At 37.7% G+C, this 23,614-nt stretch overlaps 3 protein-coding genes and 1 long non-coding RNA gene across 7 annotated transcripts; 2 read left to right on the top strand and 2 right to left on the bottom strand.

The window, feature by feature from the left end:
• Positions 1-1,080: 1,080 nt before the first annotated feature.
• Positions 1,081-7,319, bottom strand: LOC132127655 (prostate androgen-regulated mucin-like protein 1 homolog). The gene is made up of 4 exons (XM_059539641.1): positions 7,128-7,319; positions 5,975-6,592; positions 4,605-4,683; positions 1,081-3,627 (listed from the first exon to the last, which is right to left on the bottom strand). The coding sequence occupies exons 1-4, from the start codon at positions 7,159-7,161 to the stop codon at positions 3,546-3,548; spliced, it is 813 nt and encodes a 270-aa protein (XP_059395624.1). The 5' UTR covers positions 7,162-7,319; the 3' UTR covers positions 1,081-3,545.
• A 5,891-nt stretch (positions 7,320-13,210) lies between these two features.
• On the top strand, positions 13,211-16,016 carry LOC132127657 (claudin-23-like). Its single transcript, XM_059539643.1, has one exon. The coding sequence runs from the start codon at positions 13,333-13,335 to the stop codon at positions 14,050-14,052; it is 720 nt and encodes a 239-aa protein (XP_059395626.1). The 5' UTR covers positions 13,211-13,332; the 3' UTR covers positions 14,053-16,016.
• Positions 16,017-16,363: 347 nt separating this feature from the next.
• Positions 16,364-18,373, top strand: LOC132127656 (claudin-23-like). The gene has a single exon (XM_059539642.1). The coding sequence runs from the start codon at positions 16,433-16,435 to the stop codon at positions 17,240-17,242; it is 810 nt and encodes a 269-aa protein (XP_059395625.1). The 5' UTR covers positions 16,364-16,432; the 3' UTR covers positions 17,243-18,373.
• Positions 18,374-20,205: 1,832 nt separating this feature from the next.
• On the bottom strand, positions 20,206-23,248 carry LOC132127660 (uncharacterized). Of its 4 annotated transcripts, none has more exons than XR_009427568.1 (4): positions 23,230-23,248; positions 22,762-22,831; positions 21,504-21,781; positions 20,206-20,376 (listed from the first exon to the last, which is right to left on the bottom strand). It is a non-coding gene; the product is annotated as an uncharacterized LOC132127660 (long non-coding RNA). The 4 variants fall into 4 exon arrangements; XR_009427567.1 differs by lacking the exon at positions 23,230-23,248 and adding an exon at positions 22,932-23,116; XR_009427566.1 differs by lacking the exon at positions 23,230-23,248 and having other exon boundaries at positions 22,762-23,109.
• Positions 23,249-23,614: the final 366 nt, after the last annotated feature.

Raw genomic sequence — 23,614 nt, 5'->3', positions numbered from 1 at the left:
TAATTTGATGTCAGATTATTCTGTGATACATAATCATGTATTTGATCAAATACTGCCTTCTCAAGGATCTTACTGAACAATATCCTTACCAATATCCCTGAATAAAAGCTTCCTGGGTAAATCGTCTATATGACCTTTTATACAAAAATCTTTGCTTTGGATATTTTCCCAACAAACACAAGGTAGCCTACACTGTTAAAAAAAACTGTCAAATTTACGGTAAAATACCGGCAGCTGTGGTTGCCAGGAATATACCGTAAAAAAAATGTGGAATCTGTAAAAGACAATACGGTATACTGGTTTTGTAACCCTAAATTTTACAGTAAACAACGTATTTTTCTACCAAAATCATGGTAGAAAAAAACAAATATATTTGTCAATTATACAGTAATTTTATGAAAAAAATGCAACTTTCCATAGCTTTTACGGATATTTGCAGTAAAAAAAAGTTATAATATATACACTGTAAAAAAAAAAGTTGCATCAACTTAAGCCTTATTTTTTTAAGTTGATGCAACTTTTTTTTTTACAATGTATAGGCGCCACCGACCTTTACTTCACTCCGCTGCGCATCAAAGTGATACAAGTTAAATGTCTATACCTTGATGTAAAATGTCTGTAATTTGATGTAAATCAAGTTAATATGACTGATGACACCATATCCCCATATCAGACAGCTTTCGCTCTGAGTTAGGAATATAATCTTTGAAGTAAAGAACATAGGCCTTTGACCAATTTCTTTCTTTATTTTATGCTTTGTTAATTACTTTGCAAGGATATTATTCTACTTATTATTATTATTTAGAATGTGCTTTATGATAATAGCAGTAGAATTTGAAGACAGCCATTGTAGTGTTATCCTTGGTCTTTGTCTCAGTGCTCCAGTAAGTATCAGTAAAAAAAATAATGTGGTTAAATATATTAAACTTTCATGAAACATAATCATTCTGAACAAAGTTCTCTTTCTCCATTCAGTTCTAAGTGAACTTTTAAAATTCAGCGAAAACAGACGATTACTGTATACAACAGCAACAAATGCACATGCACAGCAATCAATGAAAGGTAACTACAACTACAACAATCTCACAATTCTGACTTTTCTTCTCAGAATTGTAAGTTTATATCCAGCTATCCACTGTAATTTCGAGAATGGCATATTTACAACAGTGAAATACACTCACCTAACTGCAGGGGGCTCTAAAATAAAAATACAGAAAATTACATACAGTTGATACAGTACAGACCATAGGGACAGAAATGCCTGTGATTGTGAAAATAAATGTTTAAAAGTTGAAAAAGTCAAACAGACAAAAACATTTTAGAATATTTCAACCTCGTTTTTAAATGAAAATGACATTATGAGGCATTGTTAAAGCTAAAATAAACTCAGGGTTATGAGGTGTTGAAGTGGAGTGAATGCTGGGGCTTTGCTAGCACAGTTTGATGCTCGATCATGACAGCAATTAGATCTCAGCTGTGTGTTAATGACAGGCCCACTCATTATCAGCCTATTACAAGAGCACACTAAAAAACACTCCATGCTCGTGACACCGCCATCTGAATAAGAACAGCATGAGCAGAACCTGTCTGCTCATCCCTGCTGTTTTACACCAACAGACAATCAGATAATGAAACTGCTGAAATGGAGGAGAAATTAGGTATAAATGTGATTTAGCTTATAATGTTGAACATCCTAGATCATTGATCTGAAAATGGGAAGCATTCAATTTCACTTCTATTAATCATCTGGAATCACTGTTTTATGCATTATATATAAGAAGCAGTCAAGAATAAACAGGTCTGTCAGATTTTAGCTTCATTTCTTGAGATTTAGATTTAGTTACTGTATGTTAACGTTGAATGTTTAACATGTGATTTTAAATTTAGTAGAAAATTATTGTTTGTCCTGTATTAAAATGAGGTCAGGTTTCTGATAATCAAGGTCACAGCTATATTTGGGAGGGCACAAACTGCATAGTCTTTGCATAAAATGTTCAATTTGAAATTTTCTGAACAAAATAGGGAATCGTTAAAGGAATAGTCCACAAAAAATGAATTAAAAAAAAAACCTCACAAAGATGTTAACTAATGGACTGGAGTGGTCCTTGTGGATTATTGTGATGTTTTTTTCAGCTCTTTGGACTCTCATGCTGACGGCACCCATTCACTGCAGAGGATCCACTGCTGAGCAAGTGATAGAATGCTACATCTCTCCAAATATTTTCAGATGAAGAAACAAACTCATCTACATCTTAAGTGGCCTGAGAGTGAGTATATATTGAGCAGATTTTCATTTTTGGGTGACAAAATGGAAATCAAATGGCCTGAGAGATAAGGTCCATCAAAAAATGGCAACTTTCAACCTCAGAAGGTCAAATTCAGTTTTATATGAGCTGTTTTATTCTCCACTCATTTATTCATATGAGTTTTGCCATTTTTGCAACAAAAATTTGGGACACCATCTAAATATAGTTTGTCTAAAACATCTTCATGGAAAGTGGCATGAAACATTAATCACACAGGAAAATGTATAACACACAGGAACTCCTCTGATTTTAAACAAATGTTCTGTCCAATAAAGTACTCGTGAAATAAGAAAAACAAATCTATTATATGATATATTAGTGATTTTTAATACTTTTACATAGACATTGACCTTTTTACAATCAGTTGCTGCTGCTTTAGACCAGAGATTTAGGCAGTGCTCCTGTGGTTTATACCATTCTTGAAACTAGAGCATTTGCAAAAACAGGAAACGGTGGTTTCTGTTAAACAGGTAGCAAAAAACTAGGAGAGGAAACTACAGAAATGGTTTTAAACATTCAAAAACGCATATCTGGACGTGGCAAACTGCTGTAGCACGACTAACTAAACCCCATCTCAAACAGCCAAGAACACCAGATGTTTCGGTAATGTGCCTCAATTTGCTTGATGGCTTATTTTTATGTCTCTAATAACAGTCTTGACTGTTTAAATGCTTAATTGCATGCTGCTTGTTGAGTCCCTGCCATTATAATGACAAGGGGAAAAATCTGTTATTGTTGAGGTTACAGAAATGTTAAATGGTCTTCACTTTTAAAACAGAGACTGTCTTTGGATGAATAGTAGGAGGCCACAGCTGAGGCCAGAGCTGTAATTATGGTATATGATAAGGTCACTCTTTGAGACCAATAATGATCACATTTTGGCCTGTTTGAGATGTGAGGCTTTGATAAAAAAAAAATATTATCATTGACAAACAGAGCAAGCAACATGAAGAAGTTGAAAAATATACCCAAGACGATACATTACACAAACATTACATTTCATACATTAAAACATCACTTAAAATTTTCTTTTAACGGGACCAAAATGCCCCGGCAACCTGCCTTCATACTAATACTCACAGAAAGTCTTGCCTACACTCTGAAACGTCCTGATGATTCTGGTCAGTGCATCTAATTTTAGATCCAAAATACTGAATCTGATGTTACCATAAATTGCAAGAGACGTGTAGGATGTTTTCTTTAGAAAAAAAAAATGTTTCTTCATGAACGCTTCCCCATTTAGCCATCAAACACTGGGTTAAGAAAATTCCCCAAAGAGCTGTGTTCACTATCATCCAAGAGACGTCCGTAAGAAGAGCGTCTGCAACAAACAAACAAATCATAAGATACTGACAATTAGCAATAATCAGGAAAATGAACACTCTCTCTGTTATACCTTAGTATTTAATTAAACGTTAAGGAGTCACAAACTCATTATAATATTTACCACAAAATTAATGACAAAAACAAAGGTCTATTTTAAATAGTGCTGTCAAATGATTAATCGTGATTAATCGCATCCAAAATAAACGTTTTTGTTTACATATATATGTGTGTATTATGTTTTATTTATTATGTATATATAAATACACTCACGTGCATGTATATAATTAATAAAAATATATATATATGAATAGAAATGTATACATGTAAATATTTTCCAAATATATGCTGAATGTGTGTGTGTGTGTGTGTGTGTGTATGTATATATATATTTTTTTGTGTATATAACAAATATACACACATATATTATGTAAACAAAAACGTTTATTTTGGATGCAGTTAATTGGGATTAATCGTTTGACAGCACTACTTTTACGGGGAAGTTGTGGCCTAGTGGTTAGAGGGTTTGACTCCTAATCCTAGAGTTGTGGGTTCGAGTCTCAGGCCAGCAATAACACGACTGAGGTGCCCTTGAGCAAGGCACCGAACCCCAAACTGGTCCCCAGGTGCCGCAGCATGAATGATGCTCACTCCTGTGTGTGTGTTCACAGTGTGTGTGTGTGTGTGTGTGTGTGTTCACGGTGTGTGTGTGTGTGTTCACAGTGTGTGTGTGTGTGTGTGTGTGTGCACTTTAGATGGGTTAAATGCAGAGCACGAATTCTGAGTATGGGTCACCATACTTGGCTGTATGTCATGTCACTCTTTTAAAGTCATACATTTTTTGAATAATAATAATAATAATAAAAATGCAATAGTCCTAGATCAGACTATATTTGTAGTTTATTTGATCAACTTTGTGAAATTCACCATAAGATACTTTGGAAGTAAAAAAAGGAAGGAAACTGCTTGACTCACCGCATTTTGAAGTAGTATGCACCACCAAGTAAAATTAGTACAATGGCAATAAAGCAAATTACAATGGCAGCAACACTTCCTAGAAAAGAATAAGGAAAATATGTAATTTGATGTATCAAACACGACATATACAGAAGTCAGTCATGAAAGCCATTTCAGATATATGACTAGTAAAATTACTTGCTTGTATGCAATACAAACTATCAATTATTCAGTATAATGAAAAGGCTAATCAAACCGCAGCTGAGCGAAAAAGCTGTTCTTTTCACATACAGCGGCCAAATGTATAAGACATGCTTAAAGATGTCAATGTCACCGCATTAACAAAATATCAGACAAGGTGTAATTAATTTTGAGAAAAGATAACAGAAACCTTTCAAGTTCATAAAAAAATTCACGAAAAGAAATCTGTCAGATTTGAAATGAAAAATTTTTTTTTTTTTTAAATAAGCTAGTGTTCAAATTGAAGACAAACACCATTTAACTAAACTTGACTGAGCAAAAATGAGTTCTTCTGAGAAAAGCTCGAACATATTGTTTGCAGATGACACTTGTTAGTCAGTGCTAAGACATTCAGATAGTTTTAAGTGTCCAGATGACACTGTCACATTCAGCCACAGCTTTTCCAGTAAGTTCTCATTCAAATTCCAAAACATCTCAGACAGTGACACTTAGCTGTCACTGAACATAAGTCATCAACACAGCACAAAGTGCAAACATCATAGATGCCTATGAAAAGGGTGAGGAACAATTGAACCTTTACAGGAAAAGGCTAGTGAACTGTTAATGGTTCAGTCACTCAGTTACTGTATTAAATATTAACACTCCTAAAGTGTTTGGGAATCAGTGCTTTGGATGTGTACAAAATAACAAATCCGGTTGTTGAAAACACTAACCTGTTGTGACCCATCTCTGACCTTGATTGATACCCAAGAACTTTGCATTTGACAATATAGTTTTATTACAGGCTTTAGGGTTGTCATTTTGTAATTTTCAGCTAATGAATTTCATGCTAGACATTTCATCCTAAACCTATTTTAGGGACGCATGGTTATACATTTCAGCTTAAAGCAGCTACGCTTTGGAAAATACTGAAGTGCCTTGAATAAAAGAGGTTGTATATTTCCCAGAACTGACCCCGTTTATATAACCATATACGCAACAATATATAAAGCCTTATGAGGAAATAAAATACATACTCCTTGACCTGCTTAAGATCTGGAGAAGAAGGTCAAATAACAATCAAAAGGTTATGCTTATTTAACCTATATGTAAACAGGCCAAAACTTGCGTGAAACACACTGTATTAAAATATGAATATTCTTTGAAATAAAATGAAATATTTACACGCATTTCCAAAAAATGCATACCTGAGCTCAGGGCCTCTGGATGCTTCTTTTCTTGGTCAGCAGAAGCTGGGGGTTTGGTTGTGACCGGTTTTGAGGTTGTTGCTGCTGTTGTTTTTGTTGGTGATGTTAACACAGAAGTAGTGGGCACCGTTTTAGTCGTAAAAATGATTGTTGTAACGTTAGTTGTGTTTTTGGCAGTAGTAATCACCGGTTTTGTGCTTCCCAGAGTTGTTTTCTCTGAGGTATGGTTCTCTGAGGAGGATGTTGTCAGCGTTTTAGTCTCCAAACCCGAAGTGACTGTGGGCGACGCGTTGGTCGACGCGTTGGTCGCGTTGCTGGTCGCGTTGCTGAGCTCAGTCGCTGGAGAGGTAGCGTTATAGTCAGAGGTTGTGTTTGATGTTTTCTGGACAGGTGTGGAGCTGTTCGTAGTGCTCATGCTCACATTATGTGTGGACTCAGTGGTTGTCTGACTTGTATTGTGGACGGTGGAGACGGATCCATTCGTTGACTGAGTCTGAGAGGAATCTGCTGGTGCTGTGTGCGTTAGTGAAGGAGATGTCGCTACATCTGAGGTAAATGTAGTCGCAACTGTAGTTCGTGTTACAGTGCTCTCTGTGCAGCCTCCAAACATCACACAACCTGCCACACAAACACAAACAAGCCACGAGAAGCCTATATTAACTCACGCACAATATACTGACAGGCTAGTGAATGCATTTCTGAACCAGTGTCAACAAAACACACCTGCAGAATAAAACTGAAACTGTTTCTTAATACAGGAAACGCTTTTGTAAATGTTTAGTAGTTAGTTACACGTTAGTTCATACATTTATAGATTTTACCTTCATTGCGCTTTACAAAAAACTAAAGTAACACGCATTCATGAGTTACACATACTTTACAGTTTCGTCAAACGATTTTAGTCGCACAAGTGTTTTGAATGAAATAGTGTAGGCTACTTTTTAATATTGCACATTATTACACGTCACATATAAATATAACTACAACAGCAGAAGCAGTGTAATTTAAATTTAAAGGCCTGTTAAATAATTTGGATGGATATGAGCAGGCTATTTGTTGCCTATAAATAATAAACAGTTATAACAGAAAATACATAGGCTATAATATAAAAATAAACACTTGAATTTGTGTCTAAAATCCATTTTAAACATACCTGCTAATATGACCAGCGTCGAAAAGTGCATCATTTTTTTCTTCCTTTTTCTGCGTGTACCGCTGCGACTGTTGAACACTTTCTCTATCGCTCTCGTGTGAGTGACGAGGACATCCTCACGCGCAGGTGCACTGTGACCATCTATAATGGGTCATATAAGATGAGCAAATAAAGAGACGGCAACTGTGCTTTCTAGGCAGACGGTGTTATTAATATACACAAATGTTGGGAGGGAACCAAATATAAACATATAGGAAGTATATGCAAACATATGATACGATGTGCAAAGTGTGTTATGACTAAAACTAACCACTAGGTGGAAGCAAATCTTAAGAGAATTCACCGAAGAGACAATTCAGAGAAACATTCTGTTAAATACAATGACATTTATTAATTTCGAAGATCTGAAATGACTGGTGGAAAACAAGATCATGGATAAATACAACAGAGAGTCCCAAAAAAGTACAGCCTATTTATGTAGTAGCCCAATTTCAGAGAAAATTATCATAGTTCTTAAATGGAAATGTTGTTTTTTTCTTTCTCAATGAATCCTAACATTAGACTAGACTATATCATCGAAATTATCATAAGAATGTTAATGTATCGGATATTAATATCAGTCACTGGGTATAGCCTAATTATAACATCCTGATTACTGTTCACTGTCAGGATTAGGCACAGTTGCTAGACATATCAAGGCTAACAGGCTAAAATGACATGCTGTCTTTTCGTTGTATCATTATTACATTTGCTGAGACTACTTAGTCAGGTTTATCATCATTCCAAACCACAATCTGTGATGATCTGTCAAAACATGTCACAACATGTGTCGAGAGTCATATAGGTGGAGCACAGTAGGAACAAAGGCCCTGCTGACTTTGTTTTGCAACTCACAAATGCATTATGGCGATGAACATAATTGTACAAAACAGAACAAGTCGGTCAGAAAGTAAGAAAGTAACCTGCTGAAAAGACCAGCATGAGGTGGTTTCTGGTCTAAGTTGTAAAATATGTTTCCTCTGCTTTTGCCTTTCAGTTTAATCAGTTAAACGCCGGTTGGCTAGGCTGGGTAACCAGATAAACTATCTTAAACAAGCCAGGAACAACATATCAACGTAGACTGGTTTAAGCCAGTATTTTGGGCAGGGAAAGAAATGCATTTAGGCAATTCTGTCAGCAGATAAGCTGTTAACTGTGATGAAACAGGAAGGTATAAACATAAAGCAGTGTACATTCATTCATGATTTAGAGGCGTGTTCATGGAACGGCTGTAGTTTCAGAGTGACTGTTACTGAATGCCAGGATGTTATTTCAAACATGCTTTCATGGTTTCGAGTGTGCATCCGCATTTCTTTCTCCAAAATGATGCAACAACCTGTACAGAAAATGACACCGTGCCAGCACATTCAGAATGCAGCACATAAAGCATTCTAGAGCACCCTTATTTTAGTATCATTACTCTAATATTTTCTGATTAAGATTTGAAATTAGTTTTAGCTTTGTGTGTATTTTTACCCCACTAAATATGTCTTTATAGTTTTTATATACTTAATTATTATTAGTGCTGTCAAATGGTTAATCGCGATTAATCGCATCTAAAATAAAGTTTTATATGTATGCGTATTGGGTATATTTACTATATATATGTAAATATACACATGCATGTATATATTGTATATTATGTATTTACATGCATATACTGTATGCATATTCATAATTAATATTATTTATAAATATATTTAAAATATGAAAATAACATATTTTTCTTAAATATATGCATGCATGTGTATTTACATATACATAATAAATATAAACAGTACACACACATATTCTGTAAACAAACACATTTATTTTGAATGCGATTAATCGCGATTAATTGTTTGACAGCACTAATTATTAATTAACACATTGAATTAAATGCGATAAATAAAGACTAAAATAGTATTTTCTTGTAACAAAAAAACTGCAATATTTTTTTAATAATAGTTTTATTTGCTACTTTTTTTTTAATAATAGTTTTATTTGCTACTGCTGGTTTTTATGCTAGATCAGGTTTAACTAAATGATAAAGAGACAATAATTTAAATAAACGATAATGATAAATGTTGCCTTTGCGACTAGCTGAAATAAAATATGTTTGTTTATTCTATATATTTTTATTCCATTTTAACGTTTATTTAATTTTAATGTTTGGATTGGTTTTAATGCAGCATAAATTGCGAAAACAATGCACTCGAAAAATATTGATTACAGAGCAAAGCAGACAAGCTTGACAAGCACTGTCTGGCTGACAATGACAGTCATATCACTGAACCTTTTAGATAACAGAAACTCAGAAAAGAGATTTAAAAAAAGATAAAAGAGATTAAAAATAACCCAAAGAACCCAGCCTAACATAGTTCCCTTTCATAGGTCACTTCGATGCTGCGGTGACGTCACCGGCTATGGGAACACCCCTCGGTGTGACGAATGTCTGAAGCCCTATACCATCCCGCCAATCCTATTGGCCAAATAGCGCTTGAGACCGCCCTACGCATGCGTACGCATCGTATACCTGGGTGCCGCGCGCCATTTCGCTCAGATTTCATTCCTTCAGGGAAGCGAATCATCTGTGCCCTAGGATTCATCTCGCGTTCTCCAGCGGTTTCTACGAGCAGTGTTAACTCCTCTTCGCGGACGCGATGAGTCAACGAAAGGTAAGAGCCGTATAATGGTTTTATCACGAGGAGGCACTCATGAGAGGTTCGTTAGCAGCCTCTCTACATGTTCTATCCGTGATAGCCTACGGCTACAGTAAAAAAAAAAAAAAAAGGAATCCAAGCTCTGGAGTGTATTTCTATAGGTCGCCTCGCGTCTAACCCCCACCGTTTCGCTTCTGCGGTCGCCGAGGCCCCGCACGAGGTGTTGGTTAGGGGCGATATGTGCGGCTTGACCATGAATGCAGTGATGCACTGGAGTTTTTCCACTTGCTCGCTCTCCCCCACTCGAGCGTGTTAATCAGCAGATTTGCTTTTTCAAACTATGTTTGTCCAACATGCGGTTCTCTCCCTCCGAGCGGACAGGAGAAACGCGCCTCCCCTAACTCAGTGAGCTATTTATGTGGTTACCCACGTGGTGGATAAACTACCCTACCCCACTCTGCACAATCCAGCCTTCAGAGTTTGAGGGACGGCACAAGAGGCTGACAAAGACGGCCAGTTTATACGGCTCACACAGCCGTCGCGTTCTCGCTAGCGGCGTGGCCCGATGTTTATCTTGTTGGATTAAATCCCGCCGCAAACAGCGCTTCGAGCAGCATTGGATCGAGCTGTAACGCCAAACGTTCCCTCAGACACTCTGCGTAATCCAGCTTTCAGAATTCGAGGGGGGATTCAAGGGTCCTGCACAAGTTACCCTTTTATGACGGCTCGCACAGCCGCTGCTTTTTCGCTAGCGGCAGATCCCGATGTTCAATCTGTTGGCCTAATTCCTGCCGTGGACACGTTTCAGGATTATACACAACGGCTCTTACGCATAGACTTCCCCTGTGCAAAAACGCCACGAGCTTTTCGTGCCCGGACATTTTAACGTGTATGACAGCGTTGCAGGAAGCGGAAATTTGGAAACCGCTAGTATTGTTTCGGACCGCAGGGGAACGCTTGCCCGACATTTCTCAATGGGTGTTATGCACAATTTGTCACGGATACACCATTCAGTTTCGAAGAGGCCCGCCTTCTTTCCGCGGAATTCTTTCCACGGTGGTGAAACCGATGGAAATAGCGGTGCTGTGACAGGAGATGTCAGCTCTGCTGAGCAAAGGGGCTATAGAAGAAGTACACCCCTCTCAGATGGAGTCAGGATTTTACAGCCGTTATTTTGTGGTACCAAAAAAAAAAAAAAAAGACGGCGGATTGCGACCCATTCTGGATTTACGCCGTCTGAATCTTGCACTCAGGCCGAGCAAATTCAAGATGTTGACGGTAAAGTCTATTTTGTCTCATAATCAACCAAACGACTGGTTTGTCACGATCGATCTGAAGGATGCATACTTTCATATTCAGATCATCGGGAGACATAGGAAGTTCCTCAGATTCGCTTTAGAGGGCAAAGCGTATCAGTACCGCGTTCTTCCCTTTGGCTTGGCTCTGGCTCCCCGTACTTTCTCAAAATGCATGGACGCAGCTCTGGCGCCGTTGCGGCTCCAGGGCGTTCATGTTTTGAACTACATAGACGATTGGCTGGTGTTAGCGCAATCGCAGACTCAAACACACGAATTTCCAGAAAAGTGTTTAATCCCCTCTCAACGGATAACCTTTCTGGGAATAGACTTGGACTCTCGCGCGATGACAGCAAAGCTTTCTCTCCCGCGCGCACAGTCGATTGCGTCATGCGTGTGGCACTTCAAAGTGGGTCGCACAGTGACAGCGAGATTGTGCCTCAGACTTAAGGTCTAATGGCAGCGGCATTCCCCATAATTCGTCTGGGATTACTTCACATGCCCCTTTTCAGTGGTGGACGAAAAGACGAAATATTTCACCCCGTTGTCTTCCGCATCGGACGATTTCGGTGACACGGAGGTGTGTGATGTCATTAAAACTATGGATGTCAACCGAATTTCTCCTACGGCTGGGGATTTGTGCTTTCCGAGAGACTGTCACAACGGATGCGTCTTTGACCGGTTGGGGAGCTGTTTGTCAAGGGCGCCCAGCCCATGGAGTGTGGACAGCGGCACAACGCAGTTGGCACATAAACAGGTTGGAATTACTGGCAGTTTTTCTGGCTCTCCAGTATTTCTTGAATCTGCTGATCGGCCGTCATGTACTGCTCAGATCAGACAACACAGCGGTTGTGTCATACCTGAATCATCAGGGAGGATTACGCTCTCGCCCCCTGTGCAGGCTGGCGAGACATGTTCTTCTTTGGTCTCAGAACAAATTTCTGTCGATCCGAGCTGTTCATGTCCCCGGACGTTTGAGCTTCGGAGCGGATTTGCGATCCAGACAGACTCTGGAGCAAGGGGAATGGAGATTACACCCCCAAACGGTGAATCTCTTATGGCAGATTTTCGGAGAAGAGAGTGGATTTATTCGCGTCGAACATGACTACGCATTGCCCGCTATGGTTCTCCCTATGCCCCCCATCGCCCCTGGGCTTGGATAAGTTAGCTCACTGTTGGCCCAGGACCAGTTTGTATGCTTTTCCCCCAATTTGTTTGATCCCAGCAGTATTATCCAGAATACGGCTGGACAGAGTGGAACAGCTGCTGCTGGTGGCTCCGCGGTGGCAAACACAGCCGTGGTTTGCGCACCTGATCATTTAACTTGTTGTTTAAACTGAACTAATATAATATAATTCTTGCCATTTTCTTTTCTTTTATTTCCTTTTTATTCTCAAAAATGTACAAAATGTTCAAAACAATAACTATAGTTTTCCTCAAATTAAAAATATAGGTTATAAAATAAATGACAAATTAAAAAAAGAAAAACAAAAAAAATATGGGGGGCAAAATTACTCAAAATTAAATAATTAAATCAATGTTGAAATATGTAAATAAATGGTTAAATACATAATTAAATCATTAAATACATATTATAAATAAATAATTCATCTATTTTGTCTTTCATTTATTTCGTTCACATTTAATTTTCAAGATTATGGTTGTCGGCACATAACTCTGAAAATGAAATTAAATGAAAATGAATTATTTAAACAAATAAATAAATGGTTTAAACAATGAATGAATTATTTAACTATGTACTTAACGATTTATTTATATATTTCAGCATTTTTTAATGATTTAATTTTTAGTAATTTGGCTCCCCATACAAAAATATTATTTATAAAAATACTTTTTATTTTTACAAGTTTAGTAGAAAAAAGTGGGCTGTATAATTTGTAATTGAAAGCATATTAAAGCATTTTCCAATTACTAGTACTTAATGAACAAATGATCATCATCAGCACCAGAGTCTCTCCTGAATCTTTCGTGTCTCGCGTGACGTAACACTCAGTGGGCGGGGCTCCACAGGTGCGTCTAGGACAGGTTGTCGAACCTGGAGCGATTATGATGTTGACAAGCGTAGACAGTCATGTGACGCTCAACAATAGCCCGATTTTACGGGATCCTCCTGCGAGAAGTTTCTGCCGCCCAGCTACTTTTTTAAACAACCGGAAACAAATCCATCCATTGCCAGCAAGGCTATTTTTGTGACCTGAAGCCGTCACCATGCGAACTCCCGGGATTTTTATTGTCGGGATGGTGCTCGCGCCCTGCGGCTGGGTCCTGGAGCTGACCAGCACCGTGGCACCAGCCTGGCGCACGATCAACAACATCCCGGGAGAACCCAGCGACCTGGTCCTCCAGCAAGGATTATGGGACATCTGCAGGACTTCCACATCGTCCCGGGACATTCAGTGCAACCAGCAGGACACGCAGTACTTCAGCGCGCAGATCATCCAAATCGCGCGAGCTCTGATGCTGTCCTCGCTCATTCTCAATCTCATTGGCATCGGCGTGGCCTCAGCTGGAGTGCGATGCTGGACTGAGAAACCGCACTGGACGGTCGCTGGGGTCGGAGGTCTCCTCATCTTCATCTCAGGAGTCCTCACCATCATCCCAGTGTCGTGGTACACTCACATCATGAACTCCATCTTCTCCACATCCACGGATGTCCGTGTGGGATACTGCCTGGTGCTGGGCTTCATCGGCGGGATCATGGAGGTCCTCGGTGGGCTGGTGATGTCCCTCGGTTTGTGCCGGCGCTGCGGCGGTCAGAAGCGCGATCCCGCTCCAGCGCGCGTGGACGCGGTTCCCAGCGTCAGCAGCGTCCCCTATTACTCCAAACAAAGCGAGATGGACTTCACACGGGCCAAGAGACAACAACAGGACAGCAGACCGACGACTAGCACTGCTTACAGAGCACGACCTTGCGACACAGATTTGTGAAAGAACTTAACTTTTAACCTCGTGAACAAACTGCGAATGTACGAAAATCACTATGATAACCATCGCTTCCCGCGTAAAAAAGCGCGATTGTCTATCAGATGAAATCAGTTAGTTTATCTTTTTAATAGCAGTTCTGTTTAGTGGTTATCCCGTTAATATAGGCTATATTAGATTTATTAAGACATTTAACCTCTCAGCTGTCTACTGTCCCCTCAGAGGAAGCCTAAATTTACTTTATTAAAGGATTTTACAAATAAATCCTAATCATGACAAACTAGCCTCTATATTGTTGGAAAAGTCTCCTAAAAAGATATTTTGCCATTGTTTATTGTTACAACTGATGTAGGAACAGATTAATTTTTTGCTCCTCAAAAATCTAAACCATGACAGTTTTGAACTTTGTCACAATTATTATTATTATTATTATCATCATCATAAAGTATATATCAATTGAAAGACTAAAACCTCAAAATTCTTCATGTGAGAACCATTTTAAAATCTGACATTGCTTTACCAAGAAAAGTCATATTAAAATGTATTCGTTCATGAATTAGTTTGGATAGTGCACTTTCACATCTGTATTTAAAAACAAGTGTGACAGTTAAGAGGTTCATGTAAAATATTTTGGTAAAATATGTATTTTGTACACTCTAAATCATAATTTGTTAACCTAGAAAGACGTGTTGCTTCAGAAAGTAAGTTTACTATGTATGTTAAAGTTTTCATAAATTGGGTTTTGAGCAACTCGATTTTTCTGAGACAATAAGGAAGATTTTATTTATTTATTTATTTTTTCAGGTAGACTAGCGTTAACATTGAAATGTACAATGTAAGTGCCTTATATTTGAGCAAATTCTTAAGAGTCCCTGTAAAATTTACAGTGAAAATTGTAAAAGGAAGTGGCCTAGATTTTTCATAGGTGTTTACACATATTTTTTTATTGCGAGTCATGTGCTTTACGTTACATTTTACGACGTTTAGTTCATGTTAAACATTATTTTAGTGTGTGTGTGTGTTTTTATTAGCCGTGGTTCACTGAAAGGCTATTTTGATGAACTGTAATTCATCATGTGACCTCTTGTTTTACCTCCTGTGTTATCATGGATGTTATCAGTCATGTCAGCTATATTTTAGCGGAAACGATGGATACCATCATAAATACTGAACCTGGTAAGGTTTTGAAGTTCTACTGAAGAGCACTAACACCATTAGTTTGGTTTTGTACATTGTACTTTATATTGTGATGCCCTCATCACTGCAGTGGCATCAGGCCTTCCCTCCATGTCTTTTTGTAGAAGCCTACTAATGTGTAAATATATAACTTATCAGGAAGCTCTAGAGTTTGTACAGTTATTCCAAATACAAAAAGCAAATCAATTCTTCTGAAGGAAGCTAATCTTAGCACAAGCACTGCTCACATAGGCTTTGAATGTTTGCAGAAATGTGTGTCACTGGTGTTTACGACGGACAAAATCATATGCAGAATGTCTCTGTGGAAGTTTTTGTGAACGGTAATGTTGTAATTGACGTCCACCCATCAAATTTTGGGCAAATGATTGAAGGCTGTGTATTTTTCTGTATGTATTATTATTGTGATAGATGAACAATATACTTATATATTAAGCTGCTTTAATATAATAAAAATAAGTTTACGAACTGTTCATTTTGAATACAATAATATGCGTTGCAATAATGAATGTTATCATCTTTTTGCTGTATTTAAATGTGATTTTACATTATATTTTTAAATTGCTTTCTATATTTATGAATCTATATTCTATTATATTTGAATGTTCACTAACTTGTCAGCATTATAAAATTTATTATTATTATTATAAAATCTATAATTACTGATCACGTGTTAGCTTTCAGCATAATGTAAACTGTAAAGCAGTTGAGAAACATTATTGTAACATTATTTGGCCCAATTATCAACCAAATGAATAAACTGAAATGAAAAGGCATATGTATGTGTGTGTGTGTGTGTGTGTGTGTGTGTGTGTGAAACATTTTATTTTAAGGCAATTTTTGATTTGGTTAAAACAAACAAAGACAACTTGCTATTAAACAAAACTTAATGCAGATAAACTTTTGACCTGAAACCTCATAGTCTCTCCAATATAAACAACTTTTCTTTGAGACAACTTTCCCCAGTCTCTTCTATTGATCCCCTAGCCCTGCATACTGGTGTTCAAGGTTCGGCTGAAACACGGCATGCATTGAAAACCAGTTTTGACTGTATTTGAACCAGGCATTCAACACCACGCCCTTCAGATGCTTATCATACAGATCTACCTCCTCCAAGTTTCAGTATGTTTCTTCTTAAGCAGCTGACACACTCATCTCTCTTCAAAAGCGGACAGTAGCTCGACCCTCAACCATGCGGACTCCGGGGATCCTGATATTCGGCATGGTCCTGGCCCCCTGCGGGTGGATCCTGAACCTTACCAGCACGGTCGCACCCAACTGGCGCACCATCAACAACCTAGCAAACCAGCCTTCAGATCTGGTGGTGGAACAGGGAATCTGGGACATCTGCCTGACCTCCACAACGTCTAGATCCCAGCAGTGCAACCAGCAAGGCAACGACCAAATTTATTTTAACAGCCAGATCATTCCGATCGCTAAAGGATTGATGGTCGCGTCGTTGATTGTGACACTGCTGGGCCTTGCATTGGCAACACCTGGAGTCAGATGCTGGAAGGAAAGACCCAGGTGGATACTGGCTTCTTTGGGTGGCCTCCTTATCTTCTGCTCCGGAGTCCTGACCATTATTCCCATCGCGTGGTACACTTATCTCCTCAACAGCCTCAATTCCACCTTTGTCAAAAGAGATCCAAACAAAGCAGATGACATTCGCGTTGGCTACTGCATCATTTTGGGCTACATCGGAGGCATCATGGAGGTCCTCGGGGGTTTCGTGATGTTCCTCGGCATTTTCTCCTGCTGCGGTGGATGCCTCCGCGGAGAAAAGTCTCAGACCTACACAACACAGCGGCCAAAAACGGACAGGTCAATGCCTCTGCCGAGAATGAACGTACCAAGAAGCTCCAGCAGGAGAACTGATAGCAGCGTGCCGTACTCGCAGAAGTCACTAGACGATGACCTGGACTTCCCAAGAGCCAAACCCCGAGACAGAGGATCCGTCAACACATCCTACACTGGAAGACCGTACGATGCTGACCTGTGAAACTGCTTACCTAGTCAGTACATACTGTGAATGTTTTGTAAGATGTAACACCTGTTAAAGACCTGAGAGATGTTTGAACAGCTGCACTAAATTGAGGTTCTTTGTTGTCACTTATGGTTCCATTTAGAACCTTTAACATCCTTTCGACTGCACAAAAGTTCTTTATTCTTAGGGTAATTTAGAAGAAATGTTTTGCTTTCACTGAAAGGCTCCCAAAAAGGTTTTAATATGAAAAAAAAACTAAAAAAAGAAACGCTTTATTTTTAAGAGTGTAGATGACCATATACTTTTTCTTGCTTTTACAAGTATTTTACGTGTTTACAACAGTTACTGATTGTGCTTGCCAGCTGCACTCTTATGTTAAGCAACATGAAGGTTGTAAATAGACTAAATGTAAAAATCCTGCCTAAAGATGATGTTTGTAATGCAGGTTAAAATCAACTCATGCATCTTAATGGAAGACGTAAGCTAATGATATATCACGATATATACTGCTTGATTGTATAAAACAAGCTCATTTGAACAATGAATTGTGCAATATTTTCCTTTGCTGTGGAAAAACAGCCTAAAGTTTTACCCAAAAGAGGTCTGTGATGCAGTGTATCTAGTAATACTGGTTGTGTCAGTTTTATCTCTATTGGGTCATGTTTGAATTGTCGGCTGATCCGTGAGTCATGTGAACAATGAAGTGATAGACATGAAGTACATTGCTCCACAACGTCAAGTTTGTTGTATTAAATACCTAGTTTTTGTTTTATTTGTTTTTACATTTAAACCTGTTGCTGTACATTAATATCACATATATATACTTTCTGCCATTGCATAATAAATGATCAGCTGCTTCTTGTATGACAGTAAGCAGACAGCATATACCAGTCTGGAAGTACAAAACAAACTTGTCTGTTACACAACAAAAGAGAAATGTATTACAACTATAAATTAATAAAGTTAATCATTAACTATAAAACAGATACATATAAGTGCAGCAGTGAAAATGAGGTGGAATGGTCTTAACGCCATGCATCCAGATAAAAGAAGATGGGGTAAATCAGATTATAATGACTTTATGTGACTGTAATTTCCCATTGGGGTCAAGGTTTGTGTATTAAAGTACTATTTATTAAAAGAAAACACTGTTGTACATGTGCATTGATTATAATAGAAACTAGGGGCATTAAAACAGAAGTATATAGCAAACTAATGAAATTAATTAATTTACATGGATAAAGATACTTAGGAAATAAATCAGCTTTCCATTTATGTATGGTTTGTAAGGATCAGACAATAATTGCCTGAGATACAACTATTTGAAAATCTGGAACCTGAGGGTGCAAAAAAAATATTGAGAAAATCACCTTTAAAGTTGTCCAAAGTAGTTCTTAGAAATGCATATTACTAATAAAAAATTAAGTGTTGTTATATTTACGGTAAGAAATTTACAAAATATCTTCATGGAACATGATCTTTCCTCAATGTCATAATGATTTTTGGCATAAAAGAAAGATTGATAATTTTGAACCATACAATGTTTTTTTGGCCATTGCTACAAATATACCCCAGGAACATCAGACTGGTTTTGTGCTCCAGAGTCGCATATATCAAATATTGTTGAAGTGCACTGAATCAGATATTCAGACTGAGAAATAGAAGCAGACAAAAACAAACAAAAACAAAGATCTTTATTCAAAAAAGAACAAGAAAGAAACCTGTACAGACATTCATGTTAAAGGGGTGGTTTGGGATTTTTGACATCGGACCTAATTTTTAAGTCAGCCTGGTTGTTATTCATCAGTGGAGACATTTTTTTTTTTAATTATCCAGTCTTTATATTTGGATAGATAGCCGATGCTAGGCTAGCGCGAGTCAATGGGTATATGTTAGCCAGCCATTAAAAACCGTTTTACCCGCTCCACAGTGCACCAAACGCAAATCAATTATAACACTAGACTATCGATGCAAATGTCCGTTGATAGAATAATGTTAGAAATCAAACTTACCTTTCATCACATTGCATTAGTTATAATTTGTTCCCTGTAATCATAAGCCTTGTCGACAGCAGCAGCGGAGTGATATTGATTACCTAGGCAACCGAGTGAGCCGGTCCACACATGACAAGTGTATTTACCTGCCGCTGGCACACTGATCATTACTAACCGGAGCAAAGTAAAATTCCGCAGCGGCTGAGAAACTAGTTCCTTTAGGATCATTGAGATGAAAGGAAAGTTTGATTTCTAACATTATTCTCTCAACGGACATTTGCATCGATAGTCTAGTGTTATAATTGATTTGCGTTTGGTGCACTGTGGAGTGGGTAAAACGGTTTTTAATGGCTGGCTAACATATACCAATTGACTCGCGCTAGCCTAGCATCGGCCAACTATCCAAATATAAGGACTGGATAATTAAAAAAAAAAAAATGTCTCCACTGATGAATAACAACCAGGCTGACCTAAAAATGAGGTCCGATGTCAAAAATCCCGAACCACCCCTTTAACAGTTGAATGAGGCCTCAACTAAACTAAATTAAAAAGGCTGAATGCAGAGTTGTTGTGAAACTCCAAAAGTAAAAGTAAACACGACCAAAACCCATACAAAAATGGTGTTCTTCATGAAAGATACTTGTCTGTGGCTTATCAGTTTATGAAACTAGTCTGCTTTCAGGACTGAGCTAAATATAACAGCAGAAAAACAGCACTGAAATACCGAGCATGTTTCAGGAACCAGTCAATGCATGTTTAACATTATTAACATTCATCTGCCCTGCAGGTATACACCAACCCAATGTTCTAGAATCATTCAAATGTGCTGTGGACTTCACGTTTTTTATATACAAGAGTTTTCAGTTAATGCTGAGTGTATTCGGTGCTACGTCAAGACATATGTACACCAGTATAACATGAGAAGAATGTATCTGTGTCATGGTGGAAAGTGTATTTAATTGGAGTGTAAGTGTTTCATGTGTTGAAGATACAGTTTGAAGAGGGACACAAAGAGAGAGAGAAAAGAGTAAGTTACCATCATAATAGAGTTCATTTGAGACATTGTGTTGTAGAACCACAAACCTATTTTTTGGCATTAAAACATGTTAAAGATGTGCTCCGTTTCTTAACAGGGCTTCTTCAGCTACCTTTTCTCTGTTGACAAAATGACAAATTTGGTTTACAGACTATTCCATCACTGCACATCACGCAACACTGAAATCATGCTATTAATTTCCTTAAAAACGTGTGTACAGCAAAAAGAGGGTTAAATAAACATGCCAAATTCTTAGAAATTATCTTTTTGTATTCATGCTAGTTTCATTAAGTTATAGTTTGTAATAAATGTTATAACATTTCATGTAATTATACTTAAAATTTAAAAACAGGGGTAACCTTTAAGTAAAAAAAATTAATTGTACACTTTGAATGTATGCTAGTTCACACACTTTAAAGGAGTAGTTCATCTGAAAATGAAAATTTGTTGAAAATCTACTCATCAGGTCATTCGAGATGTAGATGAGTTTTTTGTTCATCAGATTTGTAGAAATGTAGCATTCCATCACTTGCTATAAGCATACGATTCTCTGCAGTGAATGGGTGCCGTCAGAATGAGAGTCACAACAGCTGATAAAAACATCACAATAATTCACACTACTCCAGTCCAGCAATTAATGGCCTGTAAAAATATAAGATGCATGTTTGGACGAAACAAATCCATCATTAACTTCATTTTAACTTTAAACCATTGCTTCTGGCCAAAATATGAGTTCATGATCCATAATAACGCCGCCTCCAGTGAAAAGGTCCATCCTCTGTTGTTCTCAAAATCCACCCACATATTTTTTTAGAGCTGTTTTGGACTGTTTTTGTTCATCTATGCATATTTCTCACCTGATTCAGATAAAATAACTTTTTTTTTTTTTTTTGCCAGAAGCAATAGTTTGAAGTTAAACATACTTTAACAATGGATTTGTTTCTTACAAACTCACAGCTTTTCACTTCAGAAGATGTTAATTGTTGGACTCCAGTGGTGAATCCATTACTTGTGGATTATTGAGATGTTTTTATCAGCTGTTTGAACTCTCATTCTGATGGCACCCATTCACTGCAGAGGATCCATTGGTGAGCAAGTGATCTTGATAGTTTTATTTTTCAAGCTTTTTCTTCAATGTATTCACATTAAACTAAAAACATCAGGTGTATTCATTCCACAGTATGCATGAACAGCATTTTCAAATGCAATCCTGAATTAAATGATAAAAAAAAGATCTCAGTCTCACCTCTTCTTCGCCTTTTGCCTTTGCCGGAAAAAAGCCATCCCAAAGAACAGGATGATAAAGCCAATGATGAAAGCCAGGAAACCGAGGGTGAGCGGCACAGACAGAGAGTTATTGATCGTTTCGTTACAGGTGTCTCCAATGTAGCCCAGCATACACTCACAGGTGGGCTTCCCATCCATCAGCACACATCTACCATATTTGCATATCATATCAGCACAGGCCGTTAGATGGCGAGACACAGCACCATCATCACTGGCAGGAGCAGACATGCTGAAGCTCTGAAGTACAAGAAAACACAAGCAAACTACATAAGTAGAACAGAGAATCTGAGCAAATCAGGCAACAAGGTTGTGGAGAGTGGGGTAAGATGTGCCACTCTTACCAAATCTGGGTCAAAATAAAATTAGAAGCAGAAATATTGTAAGTCTGTAGAAATAATACTTTTGGTGCAGTGTGGTGCAGTGGCAACATTCCTCAGTTTAGGGGTAATGCATAAGCTGAATTAATAGACATTAATGATTTACAATCACTTATAGGGTTTTTAATGTTTCCAAAAGACGTCCGATAAAACAGAATAAAAACAGAACTATTGTGAATTAATCTAGTATATTTCTGTGATATTTTAGAAAAATCTTTCTTTTGAAAAATCTTTGTGACCCTAAAAGAATGGACTGTATGCATGTGCATAGAGTATGTTGTTTACACAAATTTAGATGTAAATAAATTCTAAAAATCTTATTTCATTCAACAGTTTTTAGCATAAAAATGTGCCACTTTTCTCACATGTATGTCACATTCACACAGTTGACTGATGGACCACAAATACAGCCTATGATTTCAATGCACAGCACAGTTTACCAAATGACACGTGCTTTCAAGGAAAAAAAAAATTTAAATATCTGTGAGAAAATGAAATGCAACAAATTATTTAAACAAACAAACAATGAAATGCAAACTAATTGTTTATAAATACTAAAAGAACAAACTTTATCATTTAACTCAGGCAAACGTATATTTTTGTAAGCATATTCTCCAAGCAAATGAATGTACGGTAAAACTAACACATGAAGACATCTGAAATAAACATGCCCCAACAAAACAGTTAGCCTAACTGGCACTGAAAGCGTTCAGACAGCCTGTGAGTTTGATGCCAGCTTACAGCCTTAAGGTGCACCCTTAACATACCAAGACAAATACCTCCCCAAGGCAAAAGGACAACTGAAATAGCGCAGTACACGTTTAAATCTAGGCTACTCACCGTTTTCCACGTGAAAACTGGCAAACATACATTCAGAACTATGACTGGAATGCAAAACTGTAGGGTTTACCTGTGTTCAAATGAGGAAGAGATGGTGAGACGGCTTTAGAACAGATGAATGCATTGAGAAAGAAAGAATAAAGCAGTTCCCAAGCAGGAAAGAGACACACCCATTGAGAACAACACTCGGTGAAACTAACTCCTGTCAGGTAACACATGGCGAAGGAGGAGTGTACTCTCAGCTTACAGGAAGAATAAGGGCCACCGGAGTAACAGTTTTACGACATTTAAATCGGTGTAAGTTGTGCCAAAGTGTGCCGTGACGCCCGATAAACAACCAGTTCCGCGAGCTTCCCGAAACACGTTCTCCACCCTCGATAAACCCAGGAGTAGGATGCGGTTACTTATGTAAAACGTAAAACATATGTATTTTAATACAGGTATGTTTTATAGTTAAACTAAGTCTACCTTTGAGAAAGAGACAGCCTTAATACTCTCTTAATCGTACGACTGCGACTGTTTCACTGACTCCCTCACGAATCATTCAGGCAATGTTTGTTAGCGAGCTCTAGATTGAAAAGAAAGAGCTAGTTAACTCGATTTTTATACCGAGTTGATAACACTTACTGCAATAATATGCCACAAACTTCTCAAAACGTGTTTAATTTTATTTTTTTTACGTTGTAGCCTAAAATGTACAGACATGGGTTACTTGATTTTAACAACCATAATACACACAGTTATGAAGGGCCAAGAGTCACTTAAAAAATAAAACGAAGAATACATTTATTGATTTGATAATTAAAAAATAAAAATGTATATTAATAAATAACTTTTAAAATTGACAATTTAA

The sequence above is a fragment of the Carassius carassius genome, chromosome 45 (assembly GCF_963082965.1).
Source record: "Carassius carassius chromosome 45, fCarCar2.1, whole genome shotgun sequence".
Lineage (NCBI taxonomy): Eukaryota > Metazoa > Chordata > Actinopteri > Cypriniformes > Cyprinidae > Carassius > Carassius carassius.
This window is presented reverse-complemented; position numbering and strand designations above follow the sequence as displayed.

Excerpts from the sequence above, each read along its gene's own strand:
- LOC132127656 (XM_059539642.1), top strand. The coding sequence starts at position 16,433 with ATGCGGACTCCGGGGATCCTGATATTCGGCATGGTCCTGGCCCCCTGC.
- LOC132127657 (XM_059539643.1), top strand. The coding sequence starts at position 13,333 with ATGCGAACTCCCGGGATTTTTATTGTCGGGATGGTGCTCGCGCCCTGC.
- LOC132127655 (XM_059539641.1), bottom strand. The coding sequence starts at position 7,161 with ATGATGCACTTTTCGACGCTGGTCATATTAGCAG. Across the intron at positions 6,593-7,127 it reads GACGCTGGTCATATTAGCAG|GTTGTGTGATGTTTGGAGGC; the intron begins GTATGTTTAAAA and ends TTTGTGTGGCAG. Across the intron at positions 3,628-4,604 it reads GCATACTACTTCAAAATGCG|ACGCTCTTCTTACGGACGTC; the intron begins GTGAGTCAAGCA and ends TGTTTGTTGCAG.